At 36.6% G+C, this 25,724-nt stretch overlaps 1 protein-coding gene across 5 annotated transcripts in view; it reads right to left on the reverse strand.

The window, feature by feature from the left end:
* CDH7 (cadherin 7) overlaps positions 1-25,724 on the reverse strand; it is a 142,625-nt gene that overhangs the window by 45,187 nt on the left and 71,714 nt on the right. For all 5 annotated transcript variants that reach the window (XM_060405191.1, XM_060405190.1, XM_015103578.4 and 2 more), the window contains 3 exons: positions 24,246-24,365; positions 16,230-16,397; positions 13,427-13,614 (listed from right to left, as the gene is read on the reverse strand). In XM_060405191.1, the coding sequence (XP_060261174.1) occupies positions 13,427-13,614; positions 16,230-16,397; positions 24,246-24,365 (476 nt within the window). The remainder of the gene's footprint in view (positions 1-13,426; positions 13,615-16,229; positions 16,398-24,245; positions 24,366-25,724) is intronic.

Genomic DNA, 25,724 nt, shown 5'->3' on the forward strand with positions numbered 1-25,724 from the left:
AAAAAAAAAAATTAAGAACAAATCATTTGAAATGTAGCAAAATGTGCTTAGTCAGTCAGTCATGTCCAACTCTCTGTCCATGGGATCTGTCCACTGGAGATTTTTTATGAGCAGCACAAAAGCAATGAGTGCCTTAGTGTTGGAGAAGACTCTTGAGAATCCCTTGGACTGCAAGGGGATCCAACCAGTCCATCCTAAAGGAAATCAGTCCTGAATATCCTTTGGAAGGACTGATGCTGAAGCTGAAACTCCAATGCTTTGGCCACCTGATGCGAATAACTGACTCATTTGAAAAGACCCTGATGCTGGGAAAGATTGAAGGTGGGAGGAAAAGGGGATGACAGAGGATGAGATGGTTGGTTGGCATCATCAACTCGATGGACGTGAGTTTGAGTGAACTCCAGGAGTTGGTGATAGACAGGAAGGCCTGGCATGCTGCAGTCCATGGGGTTGCAAACACTGAGCGACTGAACTGAACTGGTGTAGGTAGCCTTTCCCTTGCATCTTCCGCATCTCCTGCTTTGCAGGCAGACTCTTCACCCGCTGAGCCATTGAGGAAGCCCCTTATAGCAAAATACGTAAAAGTAAATACAGAATAAGCAGTAAAAAATTAATGGGTAGGTCTATGTCCATTTTATATTTTCATGAGCGTCATTATTTTAACTTTCAAAAAACTCCATATGTTAACAGCTAATTCTCTTGTGCTTGATACAGTCATATTTTATAAGATTATTTACACTACCTAAAAAATATCTAGTGCTTACAGGTAAACTGGGACCCTGAGAATGCTATTATGAATAGATGCAGAAATGTTTAAGCCTAAGATATTAAATTGTGTCAAGATATTAGGAATAAAATAAGTATACATATGTCAAGAATTATTATTTTTATTATCTAGCTTCACAAGTGCCCTCTGACGTCCATGAGTACTTACATTAACATTTTAACCTAGATTTAAAGATCACTGAATATTTTTTAAACAGCAACTCAAGCAAGTATACCTAACACATCTCTATTTTGTAAAACTTTTTAAAAAAAACTTTGACTATCAACTAAATGTGTTTACATTTCAAATTGCTAATTGCACTGTCTAAAAAGAGGTAGTACCATAAATTGCTGAATGTATTCCCGAAGAACAATGCATATTTATACAGTCCTTAGCCTGTGCAGGGTATAGTTCTAAGAGTGAATTTAGGTAGGCTGTTTGAATTTTACAAAGTTAGAAAACAAGCCTTGCAAAAATGACTGTATTTCTGCCCAACATCCAAAACCTGATTCACAGTACAGCTCAGATTGATTCGCTACTTGCTCATGTCCATATTTCCCAGCATGCACTACTGACTGGACCACAAACTTCGGTAAAGGATCGCCATCACTTTCAGGGAAGCTAAACCTAGATTATGACCCAGACACAGTTCATGTTTCTCAGGGGATCTTTATGAAAGTAATGGCAACTATTAAACTATCTTGATCCACACGATTATTCTGAGTCATGCTGACAGTGGAGAGGAGGTTACAGCGGCAGTCAGCGGACCTGAGAGTCACCCTTACTTTTTCCATTTCATGTAAATGTAACCTGAAGGTTTGTTAGTTTCTCTGGAGAAGAACTGGGACCCAAGATCTTTCTTCTTCTTTCACAGTATCTACAGTAGTTTTTTGTTTTTGTTTTTGCTGTAGTCCATGGCATGTGAGATCTTAGTTCTCTGACCAAGACTGAACCTATACTCCCTGAATTGGAAGGGTGAAGTGTTAACCAGTGAGCCATGAGAGGTCCCTACAATATTTTATAGCGTCTCTCTTTCCATGTGCTTCACCTCCTCACTCCTTGAATCTGAGCCACCCAGCCCTGCTTCAGTCAATATAATGCAGTGGAAGTAATGTAGGAATTATGTAATGTAGTAATTATGGAAATCAGCTTGGGGAGAACTTGCAGCTTTTATTTCTGCTGTTCATGGAACAAACCCAGATTAGCTACTGGCTGATAGGAGGCATACTTCCATCCCTTCTTATCATCCCAGCAGACAGACAGCCACCTCTACAGAGAAGCCCACGTAAGACCACCAAAAACCCACCCTGCTGAACCCCACCAAATCCTGACTCATAAAATCACAACCTAAAAAACACTGTTTTAAAGCACTAGCTTTGGGGTAATTTGTTGGGTAGCAGCTGATACAACCACAAAAAAGAAGAGAATAAGAGTGGGTGATTTCACTTTTTGACATCTGATGGCCAAACATAAAGGGAAAATGAACAAAAATAGACTTAACCAAATAAACTAACGGCAGAGAGGTCAGATCTATACATGGAAATTTCCATGAACTCAAGGCCCTCTATTCTTCAGTTGAGTTCAGTTGCTCAGTTTTGTCTGACTCTTTGCGAGACCACGGACTGCAGCACGCCATGCCTCCCTGTCCATCACCAACTTCCAGAGCTTACTCAAACTCACAACCATCGAGTCAGTGATGCCATCCAACCATCTCATCCTCTGCCGTCCCCTTCTCCTCCCGCCCTCAATCTTTCCCAGCATCAGGGATTTTCAAATGACTCAGTTCTTCACATCATGTGGCCAAAGTATTGGAGTTTCAGCTTCAACATCAGTCCTTCCAGTGAATATTCAGGACTGATTTCCTTTAGGATGAACTGGTTGCATCTCCTTGCTGTCCAAGGGACTCTCAAGAGTCTTCTCCAACACCAGAGTCCAAAAGCATCAATTCCTCAGTGCTCAGCTTTCTTAATAGTCCAACTCTCACATCCATATATGATTCTATTCTAATCATTGCCATACAGATTATGCCCTGTCTTTACTATATAACACAGACTCCAGGATCCAACAATCACCTCCCTCTATTGATAATATATGCAAATCCTTTTATTGATCTAAATATGAGTTTTTATTTCCTTTCTTGATCAGTTATTTTTAAATTCTCTTAAAATACCTGAATCCCAGAAGACTACAAAAAATACTTTTTCTGAATCTTTCTCTGCCCTGTTAACTGAAGTCTGTCAGTTTCACCAAGTAATAACTAAAAAATTCTTTTCCTCATTTTATATGCGTTCTTTATGGTATTCCCAATTGTCACCTTCATTTTAATTGCCATGGATATGCTATGGCTCCCAAACCTAACTCTGTACTCTACACTTCTCCTTTGAGATAAAACCCTTATTCACGACATTCTAGAAACAGTTACCTAGATGTCACAGGTAACGCAAATGTAATATTACATTTCAATCACCTCTACACTCCCATTCTGAAGGTGCAGCACATTTTTCATCTAGTTGCCCATACTAGAATCATTCATTTTATCCTTAAATTCTCTCTCCAACTTTCCTTACATAATCACTAAGTCCTCTCTTATCTATTTCTTAAATATTTTTTTCTTGGAATCCTACCCATTGAAACTAATCTAGGGAACAACCACCAGGGGAAAAGAAGGAAAATTGTACTTTATCTGTGACTTGTCCTAAGCAAAAAAAGAAAAACAAAACATAAAAGGCTCACTGGAAAAATGTCTTTGACATACACATATTCTGAAAAGATTACTCGGATAACTGCCAAAATCAAAGAAAACAGAAAATACTCCTAAGGAAGAGTCTTAGTCCCTTAGTCTATCATGTGCTGACTTTCACATTACTATCAACTTTCTTCAAAGACAGTTGATTTCTTATTTTTTAAGACCTTAATTTCATCTCTAATCTTGACTATTCAAAAACAAGTACATTTATACCTTAATAAGCAGGTAACAGTCTCTATGCATACAGCCATGTTCATAAAGATTAAAATGATGTTAGGATTGACTTCTGATACACGGCAACAATGGGTTGAACAAATTGGAAAATATTAATCTGAAAATCAGACATTCACTAAATTAGTAACTGTATTAATCTTATCACATCCAGCCTTCAAAACTAAAACCCGAAATGTATGTTTTTTCACAGTCAAAGGGCATGAAGATCTTTGCTGCATTTTGAGAAACGTGCATCCACAGCAGCAGGCTTAATTAAATAACATCTTTCAAAGAAAAAAAAAAACGTAATGAAAAAAAGAAAAATAAATTGGAAATGTTGCTGGTTTCATTTTTCTCCACCACACATCAGCAGCATTTATGAAATACTGAAATACACACTTGACTCTGAGCATTAGCCCCTCATTACTGCAAGCAGTGGACAAGGACACGTTTCAATAACAAGATAGTAAACCCAGAGCTCAGAAATCTGTGCAGCTGAGTGAGGCAACAGGACACAACCCTTCCTCCCCCGCAGGGAATGGAGGCCAGCCATGGTGTCAATTCTTCCCCAGTAATGCTCTGTTATTTGATCGTTTTTACTTCATTCAGCCTTTTGGACGGTGTGAATATGAGGAGATTATGAAGACAGAACAGTAGAATGGGCCTGAGGAACCTTAAATATGTTATTTGACAGTACGATATGAGCCTCCAAACAAGCCATCCCTAGGCTTGTATGCTCATTTTTTTACTGTACTGTAACTCTATGTAGTAATCTATTTTATAGAAGCAAAACCCATATGTAATCCCAGCTGAGATTTTACACTGAAAACTGAAGTATATTAGAGGTAAGATTGCCATACTCAAAGGAAAAATGAAAGACTAAAGTTCCTACATTGTAAATTATGATGGAGAAATGTAAACGGAAAGAATTGTAGGTGGAAAGAAAGATGGTTTTCACTCAACATGGGATAACACTTATGTTCACGCTTTGTGGATGTTGAAGTCCTGGGTAACTGGTTATAAAGGTTATCATCAAATCATTCATAAATGGCCACAGAAGTAGACTCTACTTTGCTTTAACTATTTAACACTATGGTTCTGTTATTATCTAAAATATATTGAAAATATATAATCATGTTTAAATGTACAGAAAGGATCACTGAATTCTAAAAAAGAAATAATTATCTGGTAGTACCTATATAAATCTTTAGCCTTGTGGTTTCTGCATATTTGATCACACTAATAAACATTTTCTGTATCAGACATTAGAGCAATAATAGCATAACGGAAGGTGCTGGTGGTGATGGTCTACTCACATCTGCCTCTCGTGACCCCATAGATCGTAGCCCCGCCAGGCTCCTCTGTCTATGGGATTTCCCAGGAAAGAATGCTGGAGTGGGTTGCCACTTCCTTCTCCAGAGGGTCTTCCCAATTTCAGGATCAAAGCCAGGTCTCTTGCAGGTTCTTTACCGACTGAGCCACCAGGGAATCCCATATAACTGAAGGTAGTCTTTCATAATTCTGTACTTATTTTTTCCTTTTCTAACTAGCGTATGCTTTAGAAAAAGACCGTTTTTCTTTCTCCCTGCTCCAAAATTTACCCATATGCAAAGTACAGTATTCATAGATATTTCAAAATAGGATAATAACTTGCTCAAACTAGAATGAATCTCATTGTAACTATGATGGTGCATTGTTTATGAAAAAGCAGTGGACTGAAGTTTTATTATACTATAGAGTAGAAAGAAAACAGGTTCAGATGATTATCAAACGTGGTTCACAGGTACAAAATAACCTAATTCCAATAGAAATGACTCTATCTAAATGGACATAAGAACACTATTATCCAAATGTGAGGTAGTATTTTAAGACATACAATAATCAGAACAAATACATCTTGAACAAAGTGCTCATTGACATCCTAGCAGTCCCTGGTTGTAAATGTTTTTCCTAAAGTTAGGAGAGCCTGGAAAACTTTTCAACAAATGATTCATTTTTTATGGACTGCCTGTAGCATTTTCTTATTTATCTCTGAAAATCTTAACATATTCTGAGAACAATGGAAGGAAGCTTTGTCTTCTTGCAGAATTTCTTGGTTTTAGTCAGAATGCTCTTGTGACTCAGATTCAGAAATCCATTATAAATTTCACAAATGATTCTACTATTATCTGGTCATGAAAAGAAGAGTGAATTTATGGGGCTCAGACATTTTCTCAGACTCTGATCACTCTGAGGGGTCTCTGGAAATGTTTTACCTGGAACAGAATATACACCCCCATTTTACTGAAATTTTGGTAAGCAGAGCTGAAAGTCAAAATCTTGTCCTTGAGGGCCATGAACAATTGCTATTTCTTGACAGAGAGAATCATCATATCTTAAGAAGAGACTTTCTTCATTCTGAGAAAACCACTCCAAAGAGAGAGAGACTTTAGTTTAAAAAGAAAAAAAAATATACACACACACACACACACACACATATATATATATATATATAATATGCTTCTGAAATTGAGAACCAAAATAGTGTTGGTTTCATGATGGAAAAGAATCAGCCCACAATGTGAGAGGCCTGGGTTCAATCCCTGGGTTGGAAAGATCCCCTTGAGAAGGAAAAGGCTACCCACTCCAATATTCTGGCCTGGAGAATTCGCAAAGAGTAGGACACTTTCACGATGGAAAATCACTTGGATTTGGGAGTAAAGACTGCCTTTGTGAGCTCACACTGCACATAGTTTATAAAATTTTATAAAATAATAAAAAATAACACAGAAAGTTTAGGGATACAGACAAGCAGGATGGATATTCCACATGCAGCCCCTGGAGGGTTAAATCCATGTGGTTGGATTGAAGACAAGAGTTCATACACCTGTTCTCATGCACTGTAATGAAGCTACTGATTTGAAATTTACTTTTGTAGTTCTCATTAGTAAAAGCTCTCCTGAGTTCTAATACTTTTTCAATGCATTCTTTTAGAACTTTCTAAATCTAAAACTTTATAAACAATTATTTTACCACTTCCTTTCAATCTGTTCTACCCCTCTGTCTTAGTAGTAAAGTACTATTTTATACTATATAAAGTATTTATACTATATAAAGTATATACTATTTTATACTATATAAGGAATAAAATACTTTATAGTAAAGTAGCTTCTTTACAAACTAACTAGAATAAAAATAAAATGGTGTTGAGTTTTGAATAGCAATTTCTAAAGAATAATTTAACTAAAAAGGTCAGAGTTAAACATTAAGAAGCTAGAATTCAGATTGTGAGCTCAGAAACAATAAAAAATAGTCTCAGAGTGAAGCAGTGATAACCAACCTCAGGGGAATGCCAAGGAGAATAGAAACAAACAAACATGTACACCAGATCTATTATGGATCAAGAAAGGGCAAGAGACTAGAAAACCTTCAAGGATTTAAATTTAATGAAAATTATAAAATAAAAAGAGTGTGCTACTTGACAGGCCAGGAAAAGTGGTAACATTTTTAATAAATGTTTAAATAAATACCATTACAATTCAGTGCTTTGAAAAGGAGAGAGATGCTCAATGAATTAGAATAACTGTTCCAATGATAAGGGTTCAGAGAAATTAGAAAATATAACTTTCTATTCCATAGTATATTTTATAATAGCTAAAAGTAAAATACCTTTTATTATTTATTATTTGTAAGCCATTCTTGTTTGCAAACCATTGTACATATATAACAGGGTTCTTGCAAAGGAGGCATAAAGACGCCCTTTCACATACACTACGCTTCATCTGGTACCAACACCCCCTTCCACACCATACTCCAGGAAATCTGCCCTACTTTTGCTCTCTGAGCTTAACATGCTCATATGATATCCTCTATCTCATAGGATAACCTCTGCACAGGTGGTTACCTTCATAAGAAAGTCCTCTGTTCCCTGTTAACCTGCAGAATCACACTACTGATCCACTGTGCAGCATCTTCCTTAGGTCATGTTCAAATCTTTGAGTGACTAGCAGGGACTGACCAGTTGGCTGGCAGATGGGGCCTGGGTTTGCTTGGGCACTTCTACAGGACCTTGGCTATTTACCCAAATCACTATGACCATAGCTAACATCTACAAAAACAAAAACAAAAACACACAGTATTACATTTTTACTAGACCAGTGCCCAACAGTGGAAAGCATGTGTGCACATACACCCTTCCTTGAACTAGAAAGACAAATTGTTGTACAGACAATTTTACAACCTCTATTTACCTATTCAGTTTAAAGAAGGAAGAATGGGAGTGATTTTCCAGTCTTGAAAGATGAGGAAGAATAAGTGTGCAGGGGAGGCTGAGCACAGGAGAGTCCAACAGCAGAAAGAAATATTTGAAGACCCAGAAAAAACTTGATGTTGCTTCTAGGAATTAAGTGGCTTAGTGTCTACTCCAGACCACTATATAAAACTAGGAGTAGTGGGACACACGTCTAGCAAACACAAGTCTAAATAATTCTGTTGCTGCTGCTATGTCGCTTCAGTCGTGTCCAACTCTGTGTGACCCCACAGACAGTAGCCCACTAGGCTCCCCCGTCCCTGGGATTCTCCAGGCAAGAACACTGGAGTGGGTTGCCATTTCCTTCTCCAATGCACGAAAGTGAAAAGTGAAACTGAAGTCGCTCAGTTGCATCCGACTCTTTGTGACCCCATGGACTGCAGCCTACCAGGCTCCTCCGCCCATGGGATTTTCCAGGCAAGCGTACTGGAGTGGGGTGCCATTGCCTAGGGGGTCCAAAAATAGCCCTCTGATGTCCAAGTAAGCAGTCAGAATATACGCTTTATTTAAGGTTTTGAGAAAGGAGAAGGCCTGGATTAATGCAAAACTAATGCTGAGCTACAGTGCTAAGTGTAGTCACTGCACATAAAAAGTGAATTGCATTTCTGAATAAATAACTGCTCAAAATGAAAAAAGAATTATGACTTCATAGATTTTCATCTAAAAACTAGATTAATATATAATACCATAAGCAATTTTGTCAAGTGAAACAAGTTTGCTGATCACTAAGCTTGACATGCAAAGTAAATACACCATTTCAACTGTTTTTAATTAACTCTTAGAGGAGTCATGTTTCACGTTTGTTTATTTCAGTATTGGTAAGAACTCTGTGTTGGGTTGGTTAGGCATTAGAATGCATTAGCAGACAGTGAAAATTATAATTTTTAAAAAGGAATTTGTGGGTGGAGGGAACTTTGGAAATAAAAATTAAGTTGATGTATACCAGGTAATTATCCTGATTATCTATTATTTATGCAGAACTGTGTGGAGAAAGAGGGTAGGAGGAAAGAGTGAAGCAACACTGTTGCTATTTAGTCACTAAGTCTTATTCAACTCTTTTACAACCCCAGATTTTATTTTGGGGGGTTCCAAAATCACTGCAGATGGTGACTGCAGCCATGAAATTAAAAGACGCTTACTCCTTGGAAGAAAAGTTATGACAGACCTAGACAGCATATTAAAAAGCAGAGGCATTACTTTGCCAACAAAGGTCTGTCTAGTCACTGCTATGGTTTTTCCAGTGGTCATGTATGGATGTGAGAGTTGGACTCTAAAGAAAGCTGAGCACCAAAGAATTGATGCTTTTGACCTGTGGTGTTGGCGAAGACTCTTGAGAGTCCCTTGGACTGCAAGGAGATCCAACCAGCCCATCCTAAAGGAAATCAGTCCTGAATGTTCATTGGAAAGACTGATGTTAAAGCTGAAACTCCAATACTTTGGCCACCTGATGCGAAGAGCCGATTCATTTGAAAAGACCCCAATCCTGGGAAAGATTGAAGGCGAGAGGAGAAGGGGACGACAAAGGATAAGGTGGTTAGATGGCACCACCGACTCGATGGACACGAGTTTGGGTAAACTCCAAGAGTTGGTGATGGACAGGGAGGCCTGGGGTGCTGCAGTTCATAGGGTTGCAAAGAGTCAGACATGACTGAGACTGAACTGAACTGAAGACTGCCAGGCTCCTCTGTCCATGGGATTTCCCAGGCAAGAATAGTAGAGTGGGTTTCCATTTCCTTCTCCAGGGATCTTTCTTACCCAAGGATCAAACCTGTGTCTCCTGCATTGGCAGGTTGAGTCACAAGCAAAGCCCCATCAAGCAACATTTGCTAACGCTAAAGATCTTTAGCATGAAGAAAACTAAGAGATCATTATTGCCAATTACTTCTATGTAGATATTACCTGCACATTTTAAACACTATGCTAAGTCACTTCAGTTGTGTCCGACTTTGTGCGACCCCATAGACGGCAGCCCCCCAGGCTCCCCTATCCTGGGATTCTCCAGGCAAGAACACTGGAGTGGGTTGCCATATCCTTCTCCAATGCGTGAAAGTGGAAAGTGAAAGGGAAGTTGCTCAGTCGTGTCCGACTCTTTGTGACCCCATGGACTGCAGCCCACCAGGCTCCTCTGTCCATGGGACTTTTCAGGCAAGAATACTGGAGTGGGGCGCCATCGCCTTCTCCATTATAAACACTATAGATCTATTTAAATTTTACTTTTTTCATATACAAGGCTTTGGATACCCTGTCTTAATACACATAAATTATCTTATAATGAGTTAATAGTCATTAAAATGTCACAAAACTATACAGTTCATGTTATCTGTTATTGAAGACTATTTTGTTTTCTAAACATCATGGTTTTACCCCAATAAGATGTGGAAAATACATCTTCTGCTTGAGGATGAAACAACATCAGATCAATCTTTCACATTAGTAAAGCAGAGCAAGCTTAACCAACCATCTCAAGTAATACACCACTGCTCATTTCTTAGTCTACATTAACGCTTCTATACACTGTTTTACTAGACCCAATATGATACATAACATCATGTTAGGATTCTACACCTGAGTTCTCAAAGGACTTTTTTCTAAGAAGCTCTGCATTTAACCTAAATATGATTTTTTGACCCTTGATATCTAGATGATTGACTTGGTTCTACACTTTGGAGTCGAAAATGAACAAGATTCTCTTTATTAAACCATTAAATATTTTACTGGTCATCTATGCCACAACAGTAAAACTATAAAATGTTCCACCATCATTATTTCTCAAGATTATCCTATATACTGAATGTGCTTAATTATCCAAAGACAATCACTGACATTATATCAGAAAACAAAGGAAGAGAAACATTAAAAAAATATTAGACTAATAAAAGTTGTCTGATAAAAATTAGACAATGTCCATATATTAGAAGTCATTGGAGTAAATAAAATTCATTTTTAGTTGTCAGTAATTTAAACTGAAAATAACATAATTTTGATTCCATGTTTAGCGTAAGAAATTATTGAAGCATTTAGCTAACATCTCATATGATGAATTGATAAATCCTTATCAATCACTGGGCATTTATTAGGTATAAAACATTCCTTATTGACAGTGCATGGGTAGGAAATCTTCTGTATCAAAAATAAAAAATCCATGAATCGAAATGCTTATAGAATTTGGAATACTTTTGAGTCTTAATTCATTAGACAGAGGACAATGTCTTTTTTAATACCTTAGATAACTCCAACAATACACTACATTTTAGTCTACTATCTGACATCTCTGTGACATATGACTGCATTTGGACAGGAATTTTCATCAAGCCTCAAAATAGATCACAAAGTGCTATCATGAAACATATTTTGATTTGGCTATTTAATATTCTTATGAACCTAATAACATTGTAATTATAACAATAACTAATGCATATTATATATTGAAAAACAGTGAAGATCCAGAAACAGTTATGGTTAACATTTTAATGTTTTCCTGCAATCCTGTATTCTATAAAAATGAAATAAAATTTGAAACAAAGAGTGTGTAAAATTGTGGATACTGCTTTTTATGTAATATTTTATATAACCGTTTCTCATATTAGCTAATATAGTAAGAAAATATCACATCATTTTGATGATGCACACACAAGATTCTGTAATTCGGAAATATCAAACATTATCTGTACATTCTTTTGTTCCACATTTTATACTGATTCCATATGTTCATTGTACTTAATACCTTCATGAGACGTTGAGAAAGCAAGTTAAGATGAAGCCTTTAAACTACCCAAAATGAATCCTAGCAGATACTAACCACTATCTAGAACAGTAGTAATAACCAATCATGTTACTTTTACATCATTGTAAGTTATCAGTAAGTTTTACCTTGTAGGTTTTTAATGAATTTTATGCTTTAAGATTAAATGCATTCTTGTACAGTTTTCTTACAGGTTTTTTATTTTTATTCTTTTAATTAATTCTCTAAAACTTCTGGAAATAATATTAAGAAATTGAGTATAAAATTTTTCAACTACTGAATCAAATATCTCATATCAAATACATGTATTTGTGTTTATTTCTTCAATGATTTATGCTATCTCAATATGATAGCATATCATTTTGAATCATATCATATGAAATATATGCTTGTATTCAATAAAACAATTCTAATATATATTTAAAACTTCTTGAATATGAGATTGATATCAGATGAGTCTTTGAAATCTTTGAACATGACTGCATCCCAGTGCATTCCTTCCCTTTTAGACAACAAATAAAACATTTACCAACAGTTGGCCTATCCTAGTTATTAAAACTTTTTTACACAGATTGTCACCAGCTGAGCTAAAACAGCAGCTGTCCACTGGAAATAATTGCAGAAATGTTTTGCCTATTGGCCTGAAATCAAACATATGTTTTCCTATAACAACTAAAACATAACTTTCTTTGTTGACGTGTGTTAATTATTGAGAGATGTTAATTACACAGTTATACACCTGGGTTGTCACACTGGCAGAGAATCCCAGAGTCTTGAGTGTAGGCTTTTTATACATGCTTTAATTTTTAGTGTTTCAGACATTTAGAAAATATGACTATATTCTGGAACAATTCCTTTTTGACTTATTTTTTTAAAGATTTGTCAAAGATCATGTCTATACAGAAAAGAGGGGGCTCATTTTACCCCATATCTAATCAGAGTTGGGAGTTAATTTGCAAATAGTTTTTATTTTGGATTATAATGATTTTTTAAAATCTTCTTTGCACTTATTTTTATGATAGGTTTCATAAATTTTCCATGCTCTGTATAAATTTTTCAAATAATTTAATAAGTATAAATATTAAAAAAGAATAGCTGACAATACAGCTGGTGGTTTAGTTGCTAAGCCGTGTCTGACTCTTGTGACCCCACAGACTAGTCTGCCAGGCTCCTCTGTCCATGGGATTTTCCAGGCAAGAATATGGGAGTGGGTTGCCATTTCTACTTCCAGGGTATTGGGGATCAAACCTACATCTCCTGTGTCTCCTACATCGTCTGGCAGATTCTTTAACCACTGAGCCACCTGGGAAGCCCCTTTGGCTGATTTTAGGGTTCATTATCAGCCAACAATGAAGAATATTCATCTCTTCAAGTAGATCACTTTAAACAGCACTTTGGCCAGTAAGTCCTACTGTTATACAGCTATGGATAAGGGCTGTGGGTTTACTCAGAGAATAGAACTGTTAGACCTTAATTACAAATGTTACCCAATTTTTTCTCTACAGTGCCAACACTTGTAACTAAATGAGTAGCTTTCTACCCCTAAACATAAAATAATAATGGTTCCAAACTCCCATTCAATGTGTCTACTACATCATTCCATCAAAGCAGACGTGGCTTTTCAGTAATTCTCTATGATATCATCCTCACAAGAAATAAAGAAAATATTACCTTCTGTATGGTAATGATTCCTTCCTGTGTATCTTTGTCAACGGCAATCTTGAAAATCCCTAATCCATCACCATCCACAATTTTGTAATCCATTTCAGCATTAGCTCCTATATCTGCATCGGCAGCTTTAATTCTGGCCACAACAGAAGCCACTGGCAATGATTCTGGGACATTATATTGGTACGACCCTGTGAAATTAAGAACAAGAAATGAACAAAACCTTATACCAAACTAACCAATAAAATTTAATTATCTGGCTATCTTGAACCCTCTTTGCTTAATTTGCTTTTATGTCTTTATAAAATAAGATGATAAGGCAATATGAGACAAATGATAAGTTTCATACAGCTTTAAAAATTCCAAGGAAATGATTACATAATAATCAATGTCAAAGACAGCCTGGGGAAAAGCATAAGAAGTACTCCATACCAGTATTTCTAGTCGTGAGAAATATACCACTTTTAATGATAAAAATAAAACTTAAATTGTAAACAGAATTAACACTGAGTCGACTATAAATAATATGCAAGTAATTTATATAAATATTTAAAATTTAAAATAGTATAGCTTAGACTTCAAATGCGCAAAAAATGAGCCTAATTCTCAATTCCTTAATGCTGGAATTTCCAGAATAGTATCTTTTACTTAAAAAGTTTCAGAAAACTGGACAAGGAAGTTGATAAAATGCAATATTAAGTATGACTTGTACATTAAACTCAGGGCACAAGAGCACAAGAACAGAGACTATGTTATTTAAACAGGAAGAAAGAGAAGCAAAAAAGGAAGAGTAACTTTTTCAAACTTTCTTTTGTAAAAACTCTTTACCATCCCTCAACTAAAAAAAAAAAAAAAGAAAGAAAGAAAACCAGCTTGGGAGGCAGATGAAGAACCTTTTGAAACCAGGAAATGCCCCTTCAACATTTCCCTTTAATCATCTACTTTTTCCCGCTTCCTCACCCTTTTCTGTTTCCTTTTGGCTGCTAACTGCGATGCATCTGCACTTTCTTATGAAGAAAAATGAAAGGATACTCTTTAAGAGAAACAGAGAAAGGAAATTGTATCCAAATGAAGGTTCAGTTCAGTTCAGTTGCTCAGTCATGTCTTTGCGACCCCATGAATTATGCTACATGCTAGAATAAGAACCTCTGTGTTTGCAATTCTATACATTTTGTTAATTGTTACTGATTTTTAAAAAATAATCACAACATCATTTTTGAGTGACCCCTTTCACATATCTATAAGTTCCTTAGGAAAATCCAAAAATTTCAAGCTTAAAATAGTACCTAAAGGGTAGACAAAGAAAATCCCAGTCAAAATGAAAAAGTTAATGATATATTTTTGGCTTTCTTCACTATAAGTCGTCTCCGACTCTGCGCGACCCCAGAGACGGCAGCCCACCAGGCTCCCCCATCCCTGGGATTCTCCAGGCAAGGACACTGGAGTGGGTTGCCATTTCCTTCTCCAATGCATCAAAATGAGAAGTCAAAGTGAAGTCGCTCAGTCGTGTCCGACTCTTAGTGACCTCGTGGACTGCAGCCTCCCAGGCTCCTCCATCCATGGGATTTCCCAGGCAAGAGTACTGGAGTCGGTTGCCACTGCCTTCTCCAGGAGAGTGTTGAATAAGCTAGAAAACTCATGCTCTATCTTATCAAATCATGACAACTGAAATCACAAAAATCTATGTCAATTCTTATTTCTCTAAAGAGAAACAGTTAATTCTATTATGAGCCAAATATAATCACATTGTTTTGTGTATTCTTCCATCTTCCTCTCCTCCCCCACTGTAAGCAGTTAAGCACACAATTAAGGCTAGATTCATTTTTTTCGTAACTAAACTTAGGATAACTTTATTTTGCCAAGAGGTATCAAAATGTCTGTTGTACAATAGCCTAAATATTAAAAATATGTAAAATAAGATTAAAACATCTAAAGAAACAGTATTTGAAGGAAAACATGGTGACCATCATATCTCCAGAGAAACTGTCCTTGTTTGACATAAGCCTCAGAAAAGCCTTTAAAGATACTGTAGTCCACACGATTCTTCTTGCTTTCTTGAGTGTTCTAAAGAATACCACGTATACTTGGAAAAAAGGACAACTAAGAGAATAAGATGAAATGCTTTTTCTTTTTTTTTACAATTAGGACACCTCTACCTAAGAAAAATTTTCTTTTTTTTTTTTCCTTTTACTTGGTTAAAAGAAATGCCACTTTGCTCAAAGAAACTAAACAGAGGGAAGGTGGTTTTCTGGTTCTTTGAACTGGTTTCTTTTGAAACACTGAGTGTTTGCATTAAAACAGATGTGGTAGGTAGCAAAAGGAACATTCAAGGTTCATGAACTGGTTTAAAAAAAGTGTGGAATGAGAAAGTTCAGTACTCTTTTCTTAATCTTTAGAAATAAAGCAGTGTTTTTAGTATACAGAATTCATGAAGTGTATTTGAATGTTACTATTAATAATTGGGAACAACCTCAGAGTTAACAGAATGTAAAGAGCAGCATGTCTTTGACTAAAAAGACTAATACATAAACAAACTTAACAACTGTCTAGTATTCAAAGTGTACTAAAAGAAAAAAAATTACATTTAAGACAGAATACAAGGTATAATTGCTTTTATTTGCTTCTAATACCTTTATTATTTCATATTACTGAATTAAAAATCAAGTCCCTGATAAAACAAAATTGGAGGAGAATGTAATTGAGATTAATTATTTGAGACATATTTGGGAAAATTCCTTTCTAAAGACATTCCTATAATCCGGCAAGGAAAGGGAGCATGCTTGCCACATGCCACAGAACAGCTTACTTCGAGGAAAGCGAGGTGGGTTATCGTTGACATCAGTGAGGGTCACGGTGACCGACGTGGTTCCAGAGAGCCCTCCGTTTTGACCAACCATATCCTTTGCCTGAATAACAAGCAAATACTGGTCTTTAGCCTCTCTATCCATGTTTGGAAGGGCGGTCTTGATGACTCCTGAAAAATTTCAAATCCCAGTAAAATGCATCATGAATCACTGCATTTATACTAGCGAAGAACACTGATAAACGTAGAAATAGCTCAAGTGGTTGCCTTCTGCTGTTTTGTTTACTTTTAATAACTTTAAAGCACATTAAAGACCAAAGAGATATAACAACTATATAAACATTACAAAACACAGAAAACACTGCAATATAGAAGACCAGAGTAAAGAGAGCATTATCCCTAAGTTTTACGGAAATATGACTCAAAAAATACCAGCTTAAATAAAATCTACTCTAGAAGACTGGGCCGTTGCCTGTAAAATACATGACAATGAGTCTTTTTGTCTCTCACCCTCTCCAATATCTTAATTCCCAGTGAGGTGAAATCACCATAAACCCTTTCAGCTATTGTTGCTACTACTCTCCCAGCAAAGTAACTACGTATTCTATACATGAAAGAATGTGTCATTTATGTTTAACAAACAAAACACCATTGCAAACTATGATGCTGGATAGACTTTAGGTTGTATCTGTTATTATAAAAACCTGAGAAAAAGTATCAACTATGAGAGTGACTGTGTTCATGAAAATCAAGATAGTAAAAACATCAATGTGTTTTGCTGTTTCTTTCTAATCAATTGTATTTAATAAGGAGAACCTTGAAGACTTCAGAGGTATAAGAAACTGTCTTCAGAACTCCATGCTGTGTGATAAGAAAGCCTGAACAACAATCACTGCTGCAGCAAATCAGTGGTTTTATATTAATAACCAATTATTATATACACATATGAGAAAATAGAATAATTATGAGCAAAGTTTAGTTTTGCTGTGGCTGCCCACTGGCAAAGAATCCACCTGCCAATGCAGGAGACGTGGGTTCAAACCTTGGGTCAGGAAGATCCCCTGGAGGAGGAAATGGCAACCCACTCCAGTATTCTTGCCTAGAAAATTCCACCAACAGTGGAGTCAAGTGGGCTACAGTCCAGAGGGTCGCAAGGAGCCAGACACTACCTAGCAACTGAGCAAGCACACACATCTATAAAATAATACATATACTTAATATAATATACTTGGGCTTCCTGGGTGGCTCAGATGGTAAAGAATCTGTCCGCAATGAGGGAGATTTAAGTTCGATCCTTGGGTCTGGAAGATCCCCTGGAGAAGGGCATGGCAATCCACTCTAGTATTCCTGCCTGAAGAATTCCATGGACAGAGGAGCCTGGTGGGCTACAGTCCATGGGGTCGCAAAGAGTCAGACTCAGTATACACACATAGAGATCATAACAAATGAAAACGCATCTATTCGATATTGCTCTATACAGATCTTGAAACTACAAACAGGAGGTCATCTTTGCTAATTAGATACAGTAAGGAGTCTAGAATCCTACTTAATCATTTCTTGTACTTTAATCATTTCCGATAATGTTTTACCTACACAACTGGAACTCTTTTGTTCATCTATCTATTTTGTTAAAAGATGCTTACTTTCAGAATTTAAGTCAGAATTTAAATTCCCAATGACTGAGTCCTGAGGGACAGGAACTGTGGTAACATGGACTTCTCAGGAGCAAAACTGGGTTGTCTGATAGAGGATGGTTCTTTAGGAAGAAAATGATTATAAACAAATTGGAATAAACATTCTTTTTTCTGCATGTTTGGCACAAAAATGTTTTTATACCCTCCAAATTTATAAAATATTTTTAAAAGTTGCCATCTTAAAATGTTGTTCATGTTCAGCATAAAAATGTCTTTATACCTTCCAAATTTATAAAATGTTTTTTAAAGTTGCAAATTTAAATTATTTGAATGCTGACTCTTCATTTGACACACATAATAATGGTCTGTGTATATTTCAGCCCTAAGTATAAGTTACAAGCCTGTATTATGCTATACCTGGTCTGCCCTTTTCATCACAATATCCTACACTTTGGTAACTACTCCAGCAGTGGGAAAGAGATGAAAATATCTTTCAATAATTTAAGAGTAATTTAAACAATATGTTATTGGTCCCAGTACGTTAAGATTCCTAGTTAAATAACACTCATACCATCTAAAGAAGCCACATTTTTATTTAGTTCTGAGAAGTACCTATCAAATACAAACACACACATACATATATATATACATATACACACCTACAAAGCATCAATATTTTAAGCATTTAAGTTACATTTGAGTAGGCCATTTATTGCCACCTGCCAATTCAGGAGACATAAGAGATGTGGGTCCAATCCCTGGGTTGGGAAGATCCCCTGGAGTAGGTTACAGCAACCCACTCCAGTATTCTTGCCTGGAGAAATCCCATGGATATAGGAGCCTGGTGGGCTACAGTCCAGGAAGAGCTGGACATGACTAAAGCTACTTAGCATGCAGACCATTTATTGTCACTGCTGTTTTAACAATCACTTATTCTAATATACTACACTGGACGCTGCTGCTATAACCACACCAATACAAGGTCTCTTTAACTCCTTCCCTGAACTCTTAGTTATCTGCACACTGCTTATAGAGAATCTCTAAAACATCACAATGATCATCGAAAGAAGCAGAGTCATATACCCATTTGGTTCACTGAGAACTGTCTGAGATGTAGATATTCTTCTGAGAACCATAATGATTCTATGAATATTTCGTGTCTGTTCTTCAGTACTTCCCTTAACGCTAATATTGAAGACATTGAGTATTGACTACAATAAGACTCACTGTTACCAAGCTTAACAATCTCTAAGATTCCTGGGACTTACATATCTCTACTTATCTATGTCTTCCTCACTTTTCTTCTTTTTCTTACCTTTTTTCTTTCTCTTCTTCTTTCTTCCTATCATAACTGTATTTATTTATAATATTTTTAAAATAAATTAAGCATTGACAATTGAATATTTGATAGTGCATTTCATAAGATGATATTTAAGAGTGTGTTTCACATTAAACACATAATTAATAGTTTCATACAGACGATAAAATATTAATAAAATTCTAAAACAATTTCCTACCCATTCAGTTTTGATTTTTAATTTCTCAATATGTTTAAGTGAGTTTGCCTCCTGCACAGTTGTAATGGAAAAAGGTCCATAGCATCTCAATTAACCAGCAAAGAAAATACAGCTGCCTTATCTTCTCACGGTTTTGCTCAGTGGTATTATTTGAAAGAAAAAACAGAATTATCAGGGGAGAAGTCTGGTAGTCAAAGTTACTCATTTATTTTTCACACTTCTAATTGTCTCTTCGCAAGTGATCGTATAAATAACACTTTTCCAAAGCAAAAATCATCACAGAGTTTGCAAAGAAATGCAGGGGGCAAAGGTAATTTCCAAATACCTCAACTATTAAACATTTTTTTTTTACAAGAGAGAAATAACTAGGTGAGAACTGAATTTAAATAAGAATATTCAAACATAATAGATTTCTAGTTCTATGGCTTTTGTGGGCTTTTTACTTTTGAGTCTAAGCTGTCTACATTTGGAAAAGAATTCTCATAAACTGGATATGATCTGCATTTTGGAGAATATTATATAGACACACACTCACAGAGAAAATTGTTTATACTGTGTCCCTAAAGTGGTAAAAGCCAGTCTTGTCTAGTCATAGACTTACAGTTCTATGAGGCTTTCATGGGAGATAATAGCATTGTTTTAATAATCAATAATTTTAAGCCACTTATGATGAAAAGAATATACTCTGCATCTCTTTAGAAAAAGAGACTGGCCCAGATTTTTGGCTTTCTGAATAATCATTTCTCCATGGATATATCATCTGACCCAGTAACCCAGAGCTTCTCATTTACTTTTATATTTATAATTAATGTTCACAAAATGTATTATGTATGAAGCAAATTTATCACTGCTATTTTTCAACAACTGTCTGGTTTTTAGTCTGGGAATAAATTTTGAGATGATTTTCTGATGTCCTACCAGACATCAATTTTCTTTCAAGCATGTTCTGTTGTCATGGAATTTCCTTAAGAATTTGTATGTATACTACATGTAACAGACAAGAGCCATTTCTGAAGTCTGCCCTGGTTTAGGGAACCAAACAGTTATGGATGCATGCAGCCTACTCAGTCAAGCTCTGGGTTAGTCTCAGGAATCTAGGCAACCACATGAGCCTGGTAACAGGGGGCTGGGCTTTTCACACTGTGTGGGTTCCATTTACATTAGGTGTTCAGGTAAAGCTCTGCCTAATGAATTTTTTTTCCTTAATTTTCTGTTTAAGACTTGTATTATTTGGCTTATCTCCCTGTAAGTGAAACTATCAGTCGTGTTGGACTCTGTGACCCCATGCACCGCAGCAAGCCAGGCTTCCCTGTCCATCAACAACCCCCGGAGCTTGTTCAAACTCATGGAAGCATATAATAGAACCATCAAAAGACGGAGAAGAGGCAACAGTAGTGAAGATGGAAGGTTCTGGAACATCAAAGGATTTCAGAGCTGGCATCATATCAAGCAGAAAGGACTGAGGAAGGGACTGCTGTAAGCTGTGAGGGGACACCCTCAGAAAGCCCTGACAGCAGGGAGGCTCCTCCATGCTGTGGGCCGCAACACAGACAGAACACCCAAAAGGGGTGTGTACAGAAGGAGCTCTTGTTACGACTGTGAACGTGAACGTGAAAGTCACTCAGTCATGTCTGACTCTTTTTGCGACCCCAGGGACTATACAGTTCATGGAATTCTCCAGGCCAGGATAGTGGAATGGGTTGCCTTTCCCTTCTCCAGACCTTCCCAACCCAGGGATCAAACCCAGGTCTCCCGCATTGCAGGAGGATTCTTTACCAGCAGAGCCACAAGGGAAGCCCAAGAATACTGGAGTGGGTAGCCTATCGCTTCTCCAGCAGGATCTTCCCAACCCAGGAATCGAACTGGGGTCTCCTGCATTGCAGGCGGATTCTTTACCAGCTGAGCTATCAGGGAAGCCTACTGTTATGACTGTGCTGCTGCTGCTAAGTCACTTCAGTCGTGTCTGACTCTGTGCGACCTCATAGATGACAGCCCACCAGGCTCCCCCGTCCCTGGGATTCTCCAGGCAAGAACACTGGAGTGGGTTGCCATTTCCTTCTCCAATGCATGAAAGTGAAAAGTGAAAGTGAAGTCACTCAGTCGTGTCTGACTCTAGCGACCCATGGACTGCAGCCCACCAGGCTCCTCCATCCATGGGATTCTCCAGGCAAGAGTACTGGAGTGGGATGCCATTGCCTTCTCTGGTTATGACTGTACTACTTACCTAAATCTAGGCCAGACCAAGGACGCAGGCAATGCCTGATGCAGGCACCATGTAGCCACACCTCCAGGTTTAACAAAGAAATCCTAAGTGATATTTAACTCTCCAGTCATTTTCCAAGGTCTACAGCTTTGGTGTTCTGTGCAGTCACACTGGCCCTATGTTTGGTTTCTGCTCTTCTGATGGCATTGGAAATCTTACTAACAGGAAGAACTGTTAGAACAGGAAGCCTGTGGTTTTATTTCAAACAGCACATCATGTAGCCAGTCCTGCCATATATGAAACATTTAAAAATGTGATCTATGTGCCTGCAGGTTTTGGACCAGATAAACGCATTAGAATAATCCGCAATCTCCCAGTAAATTGGGGGCCATTATGAAGACAGGTGACGGAAACCTGAATGGTCCTTTTAAGGCTGTATCATCTTGTTCCTAGGTCCATTCTCTTTGCTTATTGAACTGTCAACATTGTTTTCTGCAGCTATTCACATTCTTGTTTTGTGGACAGAAAAAGTAAGGTAGGAAACACACTTATCCTCTGGTTATCTGGCCTGTAAGCAGAGCTACAGAAGAAATACATGCTCAGAAATTTTAGTCAGGCTAAGTTAATGATATGTGGTTAACAAATAAAACTGGATATTATTAATATTACTAATATTATTCCTTTCTAAAAAAAGAAATTAAAAGTTAAACTTTCAGAGATACATTTAATAGTGATTTCCTAGGCCTATTTTACGTAATGTTGATCTGGCATATTTTCAGCATTTTTCCTATCTAAAGTTTTACGTGCTTCTCAAAAATGCTGATATCTAAAGATACGGAAAAGAATGTTATTTCTCACATAGATAAGGATCACACATTAACTGAGGAAGACTACCTCAAACTCTACCTGGCTCTTCGTACGTATAAGGCGTGAAAGATTTCCATTCATTTTTGTCAGAAAAACAGATTTTTTTGGAAAAAAATGCATTCTCGATAGTCCTTAAATATCTCTGCACTGATGACTAGTGAAACAGAAGTCCCAATGATTATCATGACTAGAGCATTAAAAACTAACAAAACAAAATTAAGCAAAAAGCTTATCTCCTCTAATACACGATCCTTGAGACTGAAAGTTAAAATGAAGTTTGAGGTTCTAATCACATGATGCCAGGATACAGACTACTGTCCAGCTGCCCACAGGTGAGGTTTTACCTACACAGGGCCTATGAGACACCTATTATCTTACAGCACAGCTAAATTCACAAGCCAGTCACTAGTAGCAGCAGAATATTTAGCCCTTGGGATTAGTACATGCTAGTTTTGGACCAGTTATATAACGCGAGAGGTGTATAATTTGTGAGCAAATTGTCAGAGGCTTGTCAATGTCTTTCCAGGCTGCAGAGTAGATATATAAGGGAATGGGTGGGTGTCTGAATTGAGGTTCTCAGATCTATCATTAAATCAACCATGAGCACAACTTTACATTCACAGGATTCAGATCATAAAGCAGATACTTTCATTTACTTCCCCTTCAATACTTGCTCAATCAGAACTATTACTCCTCTGTCAGACTCTTCAGGCAGCTTCCAAACTTCATTACAACACTGGTATAAAACACACAGTGTGGCCTCTGTGAACATTCTAATGAATGATGAGCTGGCCTTGAATTCGTCTGTTTTTGCACATTACAGCTGTCATTTTCAAAAGACATTTAAAATATGTACCCTGCCACACAGTGATTTGAGAATGAATGAATACTGCCATTTTTTATAATATGGAAAACAGGGTGGTGAGTGGCATTAAAATATTCATTTAGGATCATAATTATCATCAATGATTCAAGATCATAAACTTGGCTACTTGAAGAGGCATTCTTCTCCATGATAAAGTTAAATTACTAAAATACAGAGAAATTTTGGATTTTTTCAGCGGTGAAGAAAAGCAATGGCTCACACCCACCCACACTGCCCTATACCAACAGCCAGAGACACATAATAGATAAAATATTATTTTATAATCAAGAAAACAGTGCTCTAAATTATAACCTTACTGAATATAAACCATTTTATCTTCAAAGCGAAACAGAACATCTAGCCAAACAACCACATTTTCTATCCAGGCAGTTTTGCAACCCATTTTTTTTTTCTTCTAAAATGAAAAAAAGTCATTTAATTTAGTTTTTGATTTAGCAGATCATCATCCTAATTGTTATGTTTCTGCTAATTTCCCTGAGAAAGCCAGCCTCTGGAAGGAGAAGCTGTAACTACTATATATGCTACTACATGGCAGGGAGATTCTGCTGAAGATTTAAAATTCTACTGTGTGTAATTCCTATGTGAGTTAATTAAAGAAAACAAATTGAAACATTGCAGACGTAAATATTCAACGTTTTCTTATAGTCAAGAGACAGCAGCTGAAAAACTTTTCAGTAGCTCATATTTTGCTTAATTTTGATAGAAATTCTGATCAATGTAGTAAAATATTTTTTAAAGGTGCTAATGGCTCTATAAATAATATGCCGTTTATTACCATCGTACACATTTTGAGAAAAGCACAATAAAAATAGAGTGTCATCAGTTTCAACCACATTGAATCAAAATAACTATTAATTCCATGCCAAGAAAGAAATAATGACTTTACAAGGAGAGTCACATGTCAATGTTTACCTGTTTTGGGCTCCACTGAGAAGTATGGCTGACCCTGCAGGATGCTGTAGACCACTCGAGCGCTGTTGCCGTATGTAGGATCGTCAGCATCCGTCGCTGTCACTTGTACCACTGAGGTCCCTACATGACAATCCAAAAATCAATGAATTAAAAACTCCCAAATGCCATAAAATGAGAAATCACCAAACACTAAAGATGCTGCATTAGTGTAAAGATATAAAGATGCTTTCCAGTTTTCATTCTTTTTTCTCAGGTATGTGAAAAATGGATACATTTTTGTGTCTAAGACAAACTCCAAAAGATGATAAATGATAATTCCTCAGAAATACTTAAGGGATACGAAAAGATGTTGGTTAAAAAAAAAAAAAAATAGGACGGACAATGCCAAGTTATACAGGGATATATTCTCAGAATTGGGTGGGACTCAACTTTTAAGCATCTCATCCATCAAGGTCTATAAGAGCAACCTCTAAGTCTCAATCACAGTCTAAAAAGCAGCAGGACAGATTCTAGCACCTTGACACTCAAATCATGGGGCAACCCTCCTGCTGCAGCAACAGAAACGGGAACTTCAGTAACTGAGTAAGTTAATAAAGAATATTTGATTGGCACATTTAACTGGATATTGGGTGGCTAGTCTATCTCTTAGCAGTCTTTTTCATTTCACTAACTGACTTATAACAAAAGCATGAAATGAACACGGAAACCAAACCCTTCCAAAGGAGAAAAAACATGATAACCTGAAAAATCACAACACTGGTTTGCTTTTCTACATTTTGTATGATAGAATGTCATATTGCTTCTTCCTTTTACTATGCATTCACTTATTCCAGATAGAAAGCATTTAGTGTGATCTGTTGTTTTCATTTCTACTTGGAATCTCATCTTAAAAATATTAGCTACCCATATTTGCTTCGTTTAAATATGTAAGCACAGGATATTTTAGCATTTATGTCCTAGTTGATGGGCATGAGACAACTCCCTTTATGTATTCATTCAAGGCTCAAGTTGGTTTCTAATAAATTCTTGAAAACATGGCATTTTTCATCTAACATCTGTTTTAGATCTATTTCTATGTAGATCTTCCTTTCAAAATTCCTTAAATAAGTCATTAAATGCTGATCTTACTACAAATCTATTTTCTTTTCCACATTATGATTTCCCTAACTGATTCCATTTCCTTTCAAATTGGGTAAAAATTGTGAGTGTCATTTTTTACATTCTGAAGATTTATTTTTTTATTTGGTAGACTTAGGAGATTGTGCCATGTGGCTGCTTGGCAGGACCAAATGGTGAATGATGTATATTTAAAAATCTTTTTAACAACTAGATTTTGACTATCTTACAATGTTAGAATCAATGACTTTGATATTCTCAATTTCCTCTATAATTCACCATCTTTACAGGAATATTTACTCCGGTGATATGCTTAAGTACCCATTTCCTACTTCACTGGAAAACGACCTGCAACAAAATAAT

This window comes from Ovis aries, chromosome 23, assembly GCF_016772045.2.
Source record: "Ovis aries strain OAR_USU_Benz2616 breed Rambouillet chromosome 23, ARS-UI_Ramb_v3.0, whole genome shotgun sequence".
In the NCBI taxonomy this organism is placed as follows: Eukaryota; Metazoa; Chordata; class Mammalia; order Artiodactyla; family Bovidae; genus Ovis; species Ovis aries.